The 12,575-nt window shown below is 46.5% G+C and overlaps 1 protein-coding gene across 1 annotated transcript; it reads left to right on the top strand.

Moving 5' to 3' along the window:
- Positions 1–2,259: 2,259 nt before the first annotated feature.
- LOC125944365 (cuticle protein 10.6-like) lies at positions 2,260–11,881 on the top strand. Its single transcript, XM_049664766.1, has 2 exons — positions 2,260–2,346; positions 11,477–11,881. The coding sequence occupies exons 1-2, from the start codon at positions 2,260–2,262 to the stop codon at positions 11,879–11,881; spliced, it is 492 nt and encodes a 163-aa protein (XP_049520723.1).
- The last annotated feature ends 694 nt before the right edge of the window (positions 11,882–12,575 follow it).

Consider the following 12,575-nt stretch of genomic DNA (forward strand, 5'->3'; position numbering starts at 1 on the left):
CAGAACGTATAAGCTCAATGAAAATGAACGCAATTTTGTGTGCCCTTAAAAAATCAGGAATATGCCGTTAAAAACTTGTTATGGATAATACGGAGAGAAAGTTAGAAAAGTAACGATTAATCACGGCTTTCTAAAAATGGTATCCCAAGTGAAGAAAAACGTTGTGCAGCCAATATTCGCAATGATTCACATTACATTGGGTGAAAAGCGCTTCACTAAATGAACGATTGCAGGAAATGGGGGCATGATCGGGGAAATTATGTAGTTGCTGAGTCAATAAAATTGTGGAGAGTTGTCGGTGGCATGAAGGAGGAAGACACAGAAAGCTTTCTTTCAATGTTTATTGAAAAAGAGAGATTCCTGCCAGGGGGCGCACACAGGACAATGCGCATATGTAGGCGCCTGCACGCTACTATGCATTAGAAAGGAGATGAGGGTTGCCTCAGATAACGTTGCAGGGTAGACGTTGCAACAAGCAGAAATATTTTAAAGCCGACGGTGCATATGACAGAAAAAAAAATTTTCGTATCAGTTGAACAACAATATAAGCGCACGGCTTTCTTCCAACAGGCGTCATCTTGTCTGTAGAACATCTCCCCATCCAAAGGTGAACGTACGCTTTGTCGTCCTTTTTTGGTCTCGTATTTCAAGGCCTAACTAAAGGTTTTTCAAAACAGTAACTTCATAAGTTATATCAGATATATTTTTCTTATTTACCTTCAATGAGAAATACAGAAAGGATCAGAGTATCAAAAAACAAAAAACTTTGCACGCTGTGTAATTACAAAGCTCGGATTCACTATTTTCAGATTGTAAGACTTCTTTCCAAGGGGCAGCTGCTGCCGTGTGAGATGCTTAAGTACCTGACGTCATGCGGATTCTGTCGCTCTTTGTTTTGCGTCACGCATTGCTCTCTCACTGCCTTGAAATGCCGCACTTACCTGCCATGTGCACTAGGTATCTCGTGGAGATCTGCCTTTACACCGTGCGCCCATTTTTGTATGCCAGCGTTACTTTGCCAGCACAGTGAGGAAGTCGTAAATTGCTTCGGGATCAAATTTTGCTACTGCATAAAAATATCCTGCATAATAACACAAACCAAGGTCTTGTGCTGGAAAAAGTGGCAAAAGCAAAACCGAAATATCCCCAAGTAGTATATTGCGCTACATTCATTGAATACTCATTGAAGTTTTACGACCTTAAAAGACGAGTTATTCGAGTTTCGTACGCTCCAGCAATGCCTGTTTCATAATGAAGCACCTTACATTTCCAAAAAACGGCCTCTTAATATAGATTTCTACATTTGCTCATAAAATTGCGAGCGAAAATTGGGAAGTTTTCTTAGCAAATAAATTCCCTAAATAATGGGTGTGCGTCCCATCTTGAAAAAAATGACCCAGTATTTACTTATTTCAATCCACAAATTCCTCCAAGAAGAGTATTGGCAAATTTATATCTCGGAACCGCAAGCGATTGCAAATTTTTTGTTAAATAATTTACGCCTTTGTTAGGCAACACAATTCCCTTTGTCGAAAAGCGGAAGCCCACACGGACGCAAGCTATAAGTTGTTCTAAATGTTGTGCAAACTTGTTCCAATTTATCATGCGTGCCAAATCGCACTAGCCACATCAGAACCAAGAAAGACAGAGAAGTTTAAGCGAGAATAAGAACTTTTCGTGGACCAGCTAGCCGGAGCTCGGAATCCGGTGTATTGGACATTGGCACCCAACGTGCCCCCTAGAGACCGACGACCATCTGCTAGTAGACAGGAAGCTGAGCGGCCAGACATCATGAATGTTTGCATTCGTGTAGGAATAATTATCTGAAACAATACTCTTACTTGAAGCTGATTCTAACTGCTGAAGCAGCCAGTCCTTTGACGACTAGTCTATCGCCATCTGTGTAAAACCAATACAACTTAACTCATATTTGTTGAGTGAAGACTGTGAGACACGACCAATAATTTTCAAACTGCCTCCCTTACGAATCGCCTAAACTACAAGGACTTGCTCTTTGTTGTGCCAACATTGCTCCGGAATTTAGCACGGAAATGCCGAAGGCATTGCGTTAGTGGCGGTGGGTATTGAAGTTCAATGAATAACCGCCATTGCTGCACTTTTCTATGCTGGCACCCTTCTAAGGCATTTGCTCGTGTGAACTGAGTGCGTACGTCTAGGAATTACTCTCATGAGCAAGCCATCTTAAGGAACTGGGCGCACTTGGAAGACCTTGGCCTAGCGCTGACTACTGTTCCCGCAATGTACTACAGCATCTGTCTCACAGAGTACGCAACAAGCAGGGACCCACCAGGCGGGGCGTCATGGTACAGCCGTTGTTCACCGAGGGTGAGTGTCTTTTTCAAACAGGGAGGGTTAGTGTGGGAACTTTTGTCAACTAAGTCTGCGCGCCGAAAATAAGTAGCTAAATGAAAAGCCTCTAAAAAGGTGGAAATGGAAGCACAGGCCAACTAACTGGCCATAGACCAGCCAGCCGCGACTCGGAATCCTGGCTTCTTCCCAAGAGGCAGCTTCTGTCGTATGAGATGCTTAAGTACCTGATGTCATGCGAGCTTCTGTTGCTCATAATGATATTGTGAACCATTGTTTTCTTCAGATGAGGCACTTAGTTGTCGAGTAGTAGTCGGTAGGCTTATGTCTCACCTCCTGTTGGGTCTCTTGAACTAATGGTGGGTTCAAACGTTGTTAATCCTAGCACAACTGCACGGTGCTCTAACCATGAGGCCACGCTCCCACGCAACTAAAGATTTTCGTATGGGTCGTTCTGTTTTGTGGTGTTTCTTCCAAATAAACTAATGCCAAACAGTCCAACAAGAAGACTTAATCAAGCAGCCGGTAACGCTTTGCACAACCACAGACATTGCTAGATAGCCATGCACATGAAATATGCTTCGCATAACGTTGATTGTGAAAATGTGTGAGATCTGAATAATTTTTAAGCTTGTACACAGTAGATGTTCCAGTTTTGCCCGATGACCCAAGCACTGACTGTCATAGCAACTTATTAGAATAATAAACAAAGTTTCAAACATTGATGAGCAGTATAAAGGACAGAAAGCATTAGTTGCGTAAATAAACACGCGTGCGCACGCCACATGAAGACACACATAATTAGAATCCACTCATTCAGTGGTGAAATATCGTTTACTCGCCGCCCGCGCACGCTTGCGGTCACAACTATGGCGGGATAAGGAGTGCCGCAAGTCGACCAAGCGTGCGCTTTTTAAAGCAAAACCTGCTGTGCGTACCACCCCACGATTTCGTCCGCGTCGGTCAGCTAGTCAGTCGATAGGTCGCTGGTCGGGTTCTCGCCGAGTAACTTTCCCTCTGACTTTTAAAATTAAAGGCGCGGCCGGCTGCGGGATTCGAACCTCAGCACATGGACATGCTCAGAAGGGGGGATTGCCCAAGCGGGCGATACATAACGTGCCAGGGCAAACTAGTTCCATGAGATGACCACTGTGTGTCGATTATTATTATAATTTTCTTACAATAACACATACTCAGAAAGTCGGATCGGCCAAGGAGCGGCCGCTACATTTAGAACGAATAAGTAGAAAACAACAAGCAGTAGAAATAAATAATTTTTGCTTTATTAATATTTCACAAATTGCATAGTACGAGTGCGCGAACGCACGTGAGCGCGCCAGTTTCTGGTACGCCAAATACGCAGGAATGAAATGGGCACATTTACATCGTTTCATTACCCGCTTCACAAACGCTTTGCTCCACATAGGTTCTAACATGCGCGGAATCTGCGTAGTATTTAAGAACAAAATTGCAGCGCTGCCGCACCCTTCCCAATTTCGATTGAGCCGCACCTCCAAAACTCAGAACACCACGGGTCTACCAACATAGAAAGTATGGAAAGCCAGCACGGATCACGGCACCAACATCCTTTTCCGACTTTCGCATGCTCGCCCTGGTACACGCAGGCCTATCACGGGACGTCCGACATCGAGCTTGTATAGCAGGTATGGGGCATGTGGGCTGCATTCCATAAGGAATACCACGGCGGTGGTAGTACCGACTGGGAAAGCCTAAACACTCCCTGAGCGTGCATGTGTTTGGACTTGTTAATGAACGCAGCAAGTAGAAACAAGATCAGCTGCCTGATAAGTGACACCGGTACAGTCAGGACCTCTGCCTGCTTTATGCTCAAGTGGCTACAGAGTTTCGCCACAGTAGAAAAATCACGTGTTCCATTCACGACCAGGTTGGCTGCATTTCGACAGTGGTAGAACGCACGTTGAATAATCTGCGTTCGTCGAAAGTAATCAGCAGTCAGTAATCAAGTAATATTGTGGAGCCTTTGTTGCCCTGCACTTTCTTTGATAAGTTAAACACCAATATCAATTTGCCGCTATCTTCGTGCCTGTGATGCAAGGCATGCGTTCCTCCTCGTGCGAAAGTGCTATGAGCAATGTCACAGAAACTGGCTTCACGTCGCATTAACCCTGCACACGTCTCTTTAAACCTTAAGCACTTCATAATTTTCAACGTTTTGCACCTATTCTAGGCAGCAGTACATTCTCTTGTGCAGCTGAAAACACAAAAGCACGAAACAAATGAATCATAAAAGGTCTGCGGATCCCACAAAATGTGGGACTCGGTTTAGGCGGATATTTCATTGTTTGTGAACAAAGCCATTCATGTATTGCAATCGTTTGGAAGCAGAGACCACTGTACCCACTTGGACAAAATTTCGCTGGAAACCGCCTTGCTCAACATAAAGTCATCGCGCTCGATCACGAACATGCCACTTATGATAACTATCGTATGACGATGACGGAAAAACCAAAAAGTCGTAGGCTCGGTTTGAGCAGTGAACTAAATTTTATGCGCAAGTGTCAAATGACCCATTGAGCGAAATGCAGCTCCACTAACGTGAAACCTGGGGAGGTGCGAAGTATGCAGTGATGCACCGCCAATGGGCTCATGTGTCTTAAGTAATGGCTCATAACCCCGTAAACGCGGCCTTCCCACTATGGCAACAGAAGAGCAGTGAAATTCTACGCTGGAATGATGAGCGGCAACGCAGACAGCTGTGGAATACGACGATGAACGCGAGAGCAGCGGCACGCGCTCTCGCATGAGGAAGCTAGAATGACGACGTTTGTCTGACGACGATGGCGTGTCGTCGAAGACACACGATCGACATGAACTAAGGCAGAAAAAGCACAATGGAATGGGTATGACCATGTGACGACGACGACGTGAGATCAAAAACGTGACGTCAATGGGGTGAATACAATGGAATTACTACAACAAACTGACGGGAATGACCCCGACAACATGACCTCGATGGCACGACAAGAACAGTGTGCTGGTGTTGGAGCTCACGTCTGCATTTACGTGCACCGCCTGCCATTGTGGGCCGCCTCAATTTGTATTACATCCGCTGTTTGTTTGCACCATGTCCGGTACCAGCCAATTGTCCAAAACTGTAGCCAGGAGCCAACGGGGTTGACAATGATACGAAGACGACGTTGTGATGATATTGCACTCGGAATGACCCACGCATTCGGAAAGAGCTGCCTCGTTTCTCATTTTATTCTGTGTTTGCTTTATGTCCAGTACCCGGCAGTAGTCGAAAGCTGTAGCCGGGAACAAGTAAGGATGACAATCGTGCGAGGAGGACGGCACGGTGATGGCAGTGGTTTCAGTATTGCGCTTTATTACCCTATTATTCAACAAGAACTTTTCCACAAGAAAGCGGGCAGTAGCAGCAGTCATCAGCAGCGGGAAAGTCGAAGCAAGTGGCTTATAAGAGGGAATTGCTTATAAAAATTTGTCTTCACGCTTCAAACTACATAATTTCTTGACTTTGTACCACAGATTGATATATTTTGGAATGCTCTTTCCCTCCCCAACTTTAAATCAAAGTGTCCTTCGCCTACCGTCCCGTGTTTGGCATGTCCACTGGATAATGTTGCATCGGTCAGTATCTCGGGAATTATACTTGCGTGAATATATGTATACTTGCATGTGGCGCATGCTGGTGTCGTCATGCTGTTGTCTTCATGCCATCGTTCTGATATACTCGTCGTCGTCATTGTCGCTCCACTGTGGCACGTCCAGTGTTGTCATTTTGCATATATATATATATATATATATATATATATATATATATATATATATATAGACCTACACCATGTTTGTAAACAGTGGTAGGCACCATCGATATATTTTAGGCCCTATAGCGAGGTCGCGTAGGCTCCACCCACGTTCGCCGCCACCGCTTGCACGCCGTAGTGCAAGCGGTGGCGGGAATATACACAAGAAGCCCGCGAATACACGCAGAATTGCCGCGCGACTGGCCGCTCGAGGCACTTTGCGTGTATTCGCGGGATTCCTTCACGTTCGGAAAAACACATTTATGTAGCACGTATTGAGCAACAGAAAGCTGTATCGGGAGTTTTTCATGTTGCTGTAAAACTTTCTTATCGCCACTTTGATAATTAGGACAGTACTTCGTGAGTTAGATAATTATTGCAATTACCTAATGAAATATTAGGAACGAAAAAATTACTGGTGGCTACTCCACTGTACTGGAAACAATACACACTAGGTTTGCTTCGCGTAACGCCGTTCCTCTCTTTTTAAATCGTGCTGCATGATAGCTGGGACACCCTGCATATATATATATATATATATATATATATATATATAGATGCTGTCTTGCACGATTACCCCATACCGGGCATTGTGCCATTGAGCCCCGGATATAGTGCGAAGTGAGGTGGCCTGCGGTGGCAGGTTACGTGTAGTCGTCCTTATTCTGACTGGGAATACCTATTTTTATTGCGATATCAATTATATGGACCCTCTAAGTGGGTTTTTGCCGTCGGCGCCGCCGTTGCCTTGAGGTTCCGCAAAGTTCAAGGACGATAAAATCGTTGCCGCGCGCCGTATGCTGTATGTGCGAGTGAAAGCGCGCGAGGGACGCGCGTTTCCACGGAGAGCGAACGCACGGTGGAGAGCAAACGCGACGTCTTCCGTCTTGCGAAAGGCAGTGGGGGCATGGGAGGGAGGGGGGCGACGTTGTGCTGCGGCACCAGCTGCGTATTTTGCGACCGGGCGCAAGGAAAACGGCGGCTCAATCTCGCACTCGATAGGAAGACAGCGGGAACGCAGCGCACGAGGGATAGGGTGCGGCTACTACTCTGGCAGCAACTGCGTCCTTGTACTTTGCGCGGCTGTGGGTGGTCGCGCGCCCCGTATCTTGAAAGTGATCTGCACACGGCTCCTACAATTGTATGCGCTGTGCTTTCATCGATCAGTTTCCGTTGAAGCGATAGATCGACCGCACGAACTTTCGCTAGCTGTTGGGGCCGTACTTGCTCACGCCAGCGTTTTGAGTGCTTTTCTGTGGTCGTCGAGTGTGATCTCTTCATGGTTGCTTGTGCACGCTGACACCATGCTTGTTAATTCACTTAGTAAGCGAATGTGTCGAAGTTTATACAGCCGATAAAACTATTACTATGCTTACTCCGTATAGCTCTCTACTAATTTGCTATCGCAATTAATGCTTTGCCTTACGGGCGAAACTGCGACGTTTTTATTCAACATCTGTAGGGGCTTAGCACACAGGTTCTCAATAAAAGCGTTCAATGATACAAAAAGTCCAGAAGATAGAAATGATAGAAAAAAATGTCACAGTTTCGCCCTAAGGGCGAAGCAATGAATGCGATAGCAACACAGCAATGTCATACGAAGTAAGCTGAGCGGCTTTGGTAGCAATATGAATTGTAGTAAACATGAGCTGATTAAGTAAGCAGGTGTGCTGCGGCGTAAGTAGACCGACATGAAGAGAGACACGATGACCACGAGAAGGCGCGTGTGAAATGGTGGTGTTGATGAGAAAGGCTTCCCGTGGGCAGCGCGTGCGAAGAGAGACACCTGGAGCGCTGCACTGCCGATCCGGGCAGCATTGCATGTGTAGCGTGCGTTGGAAAATGTGGCCCGACTATTACTAACTGAATGAACAAGCGTGGTGTGAGCGCGCACAAACAAACATGAATAGATCACACTGAATGACTGCAGACAACGACTGTCAAAATGCTGGCAGCAAGCACATACGCCGCAGCGGGCGAAGGTACGCGCGGTCTATCGCTTCAACGGAAACTGAGCGGCGAATGCACAGCGCAGAAAGGTCAGAGCCGTGTGGAGATAAGAGACGGTGTGGGCGAGCGACGAGCGCGGTTGTTGGCAGAGTAGAAGTGCGCCCCCCCCCTCACCCCCCTCGCTCCCTCCGGCGCTGGCTTCGCGCTTGTTGGCAGAGTAAAGTGCGCCCCCTCCCCCCCTGCTCACTCCGGCGCTGGCTTCCCGCTTCCTTGCTTGTGGGTGGGAGATTGAGTGCGTTCACTCTCCGTGATAGCGCGCGTCCCCGCACGCTTCCGCTCGGGAATAGGGCGCGCGGCGAAGATTTTATCTATACGGAACCTCACGGCGACGGCCACGGCGACGACGACGGCAGAAATCCGGTTGAAGTGTCCATATAATTGCTATCACAATAAAATGATAGAAAAAGGACAGTGTGCTTCCGCATAAAAACTTTGAGCGGCAGAAACGCCGGCAAAGCGTGAACCGGGACGCGATAGGAAGGAAATACCACTGCATCATTTGTCGCGTTGGTAAACAACTTGCGGAAGCCGCTGGGCGCACGGCATCCTGCAGGACTCGGAGAGCTGACAATACCTTGTTCGCAAGGGGGATAAGGGGCGAAGGCGCGGAAACGTGATCAAATGCACGATAGGGGGGGGGGGGGGGGCGGACAGGAACTCAGCGCCTATCTGTCTTCTCCTCCTCGCGCGCGTCCATGCGCGGGCCCCACGCCATATCTTGGAAGTGATCTGACCGCGGTAGGTGCAAAGGCCCAGCAGGGATGTTTGGTCCCTAGATGCGCATTGGGCTCACGCGCGCCTAGTGTTGACGGTTCCGTAATCTCAAGTTTCCGAGACACAGTGCGAAGCGTACGCTCGCGGTGTGCCAGCGAGTTCGTGGTCATCGAATCATATCGGTTAATTTTTGCCTTATCGCGCGTGACACCGATGAAACTGCCAACCGTACTTCGTGTAGTTTCTCTTGGCTATCGCCATCAATGCTCTGCCTTTCCGGCAAAACAATGACTTTCCTTCTATTTTTTTTTCTCATGACGAATATGCTTATCTTTCTACCCTTTTGTTTTTAATTTGTGGACGCCTCCTGCCGGCACTAAGCGTGGTCGGCCATGATATCCAAGATTTACAGCGCCGCGCGACGCAACGCATGAAAATCTCGGACGGCGTGAGCCACATCGACGCATTGCTCTTTGGTGTGATCTGCACCGCACGCGCTGGCGCTCGTAACCGTACCATTGTGGCCCGACCTTCTAGCGATTTGCTTATAAGTGCTTAGTAGCAAGAGAACTGTGCACTAGGAATGCTCTGGGAAATTGGGAAGTTCTTTTAATTCTGGCATAGTAAAACCTAGAATTAACGAAATTTGCGATGTAACGAAGTTTTTCGCTGCAAGTTCAAATTCGTTATATCGAATTTGAACTTCGGCTATATTCTATATGCCGTCATGGTAACTTAATCGTCGCATGCTGTCCTACTCATTGCAGTCTCTTGACATTACTGAGTCTCTTGACATTGCAGTCTCTTGACATTGCCGTCGTCTTGTCATTACCGTTATGGTGTTGTCGTCACGCATGCCTCGTCATCCAGTCGTGGTTATCTCGTCGTAGTGATTCCATTGTATTTGTTCTGTCTTCGCCATACCAGCTTAGTCATTCAGTTTTAGTTATGCCGTCGTCATCAGGCCATCGTCTTCATAAAGTTGTCGACATATCATTGCCGTCACGCAGTTGTCACGCCGTTGTTCTCAGATCATTGCCGTCATTCCAGAATCTTCGTCCTTTTGTCTTCGAGCTGCAGTCGTCATTTCATCGTCATTCAATCGTCGTCGTTGAGCCGTCGTCATACAGTTGCCGTCGTGTAGTCATGTAACTTTATAAACATTATTCTTAGAGTAAACCAAAATTGCACAAACTGCTTAACTTTCACATCTCTGACAAGCTTTGTAAGCTTTATTTTGTCGCTTAACGTTTATGATTGTCGTGCGTGTCCTTTGGACACGCATGTTTGCTTTGTACACATAGTTTACTCAAAAAACGGCATTTTTCGGAACAATATAGAGCTGTTCGTGAACATTCATAAGAATGAAGCTGCGTTTAATCTATTTACCCCATGTAACGTTGTTGTAATATTGTTTAGTCATGTTTTGGCTTTTAATAGATATTTATGGTTTCGCCATTTAGCGCCACTTCAACGGCTGAATAGCATACTATATTCTCTGACTATATATTTCACTGCTTTGCCTTTCAGACGACTACTTGGCCAAAATGCGGCTGCCTTACAATACATTAAGTGAGCGTCGTGACACTACTTTTAGGCTGCATGTAAACTGCACTTTCCAAGACTACGGAAAAATAATCAGTAGAGCTGCAATGACTTTCCCTCGCCAGCTTGTAAAGATTCCGATATGTGGGACACATAAAACCTGAAGTTTGTTTAAGAAAGCTACTCATAAAAAAACATGTTCTTTGGGTACGCAGTAACGCCATAAAACTTGCCTTGCCGGAAATGTGAGCACGTGATATCACATTCGCCTTCCTTTAAAGTCAGCCCTTATGCAAGTGAAGCGCAAAAGTGACACTTCGTTATCAAGGACAATCTGCTAAAGTCTGCCGAGTCTGACTTTTAACGAGCCTCTGATTCCGAACAGCCAAGTATTTTTGCATGTTTTTAAGGCAGAGCTTCATTATTCTTCCTCGCGCGTACTGTTAACTCGTGCCCAGTGGGCAGTGAAGCGGCTTTGCAACCTTCTTTTCGGTTGCGCAAGACCCGCTTACTCACAACCCCAATCGTGGCATGAGTTCTACTTGTCTGGAGATGATATAAAAAGCGTCCCCAAACTCGCACGGTTCAGCAGTTGGTCCAACAGCACCTCTACTGTCACAATGGTAAGCTGCTTCAATTTCCGTCCTGGCGCCTAGCTTTTAAGCGAGGTTTTCTCTATTGTGCCTCTCTATTGTGTCTGTTACAAGGACAATATTTTATGCAAAAAATCTTTCAAGCAATAGGTGCAGTTCAATGAACAAACACGTCTTCTGGTAAAGTAATGAGGTGAGAACATCTTAACAATGTTTAGAAAATGTTCAGAGCGTTCAACTTAATAGTGTACTGTGTCTTATGAACGCATCTCCGCGGTTTGGCGGAAAGCAAAGCAGGTTGTCAAGGAAAATTTGGAGCTGCACTTATTATATAAAAAGCATTCGCACGAATCTAAATTAACCACCATTATTTAAAATTTATCATTGCACATAATGATGCTAAGCTCTTATCACCTGAATTAGGTATCACATATTGTTTAAATTGCTTTTTTTTTACACCAATCTCAATTTGTTTCGCAGATCCGCGCTTGCATTGTCCTGACACTGGCCACCAGCGCCTTCGCTGGATACGTCGGCACCGCCGGTTACGGACTCGGCTACCATGCCGCTCCAGTCGCCACTATCGCCCACGCTCCAGTCGCCACCGCTGTTGCGGTCCCAGCAGTGGCAACCGTCGCCCACGCCGTCCCAGCAGTCGCCACCTACCACGCTGCCCCCGCTGTTGCCACTGTTGCCCATGCCGTGCCAGCCGTGGCTGCTTACCACGCCACACCAGCCTACTACGGCTATGGCGTCGGCACCCTCGGATACGGGGTGGGCCACTACGGTTTCGGTCATGGTCTCCTCGGCTACGGCCTGAACTACGGCTACGGTCTCGGCACCCCCTTCCACTACGGAGCCCTTCTCCGCAAGAAGTGTGAGTAACGCGGAAAGTTTTATCGGTGCCACTGAGTTCTCTGTGAAAGACGTGATGTAACCCATCATCATCTGTTTTCACGAATTCGGTGAAGTACATATAGCACATTTCGAGAAGTCTCCGTATCACGCTAAGTCCTACAAGAATTTTTTTTTTTGCGTCCGTAGTCATTTGAGAGACAAGGTAGCTATAACATCACGTTCATTTCTGTCAGTACCGCTCATGATGTTGATGCGGAGCTTAGTTTTTTGTTCACTCAAAAGTAGCACATTTGACCTATGCAACAAAATGAAGTTTTGGTTTAAGAGCTATTTTGTTCCTTTCACTTGGGCGCTCGCGTATGGTAAAGTAAATGTCACGACGCGTACTGCTGTCAGTTATTATTGTCAATTTTCAAATAATACTTTGCTGTTCTTTTCTTTTCCAGAGGCTGCCACTACACCTGCCTCCATAAAAGTCATGCTGATTATCAAAACAACATTAGGTCCCTCGCATTTTCTGTGTTACAGCTATGGAACACAGAGAAAACGGAAATAAACGCTATTTATTGGTCGAATTTGTGCCAGTTGTATTGTTTGCCCTACACTATTACATAGCCCACTGAAATGGTGCTGGCAGCAAAGTACACCAAACTATATGGACAACTTGTTTCCCTCTTACATGCTAATACAAATCCGCTGTCAATAATCAATTTGTATGATT

This window comes from Dermacentor silvarum, chromosome 3 (assembly GCF_013339745.2).
Source record: "Dermacentor silvarum isolate Dsil-2018 chromosome 3, BIME_Dsil_1.4, whole genome shotgun sequence".
Classification (NCBI taxonomy): Eukaryota; Metazoa; Arthropoda; class Arachnida; order Ixodida; family Ixodidae; genus Dermacentor; species Dermacentor silvarum.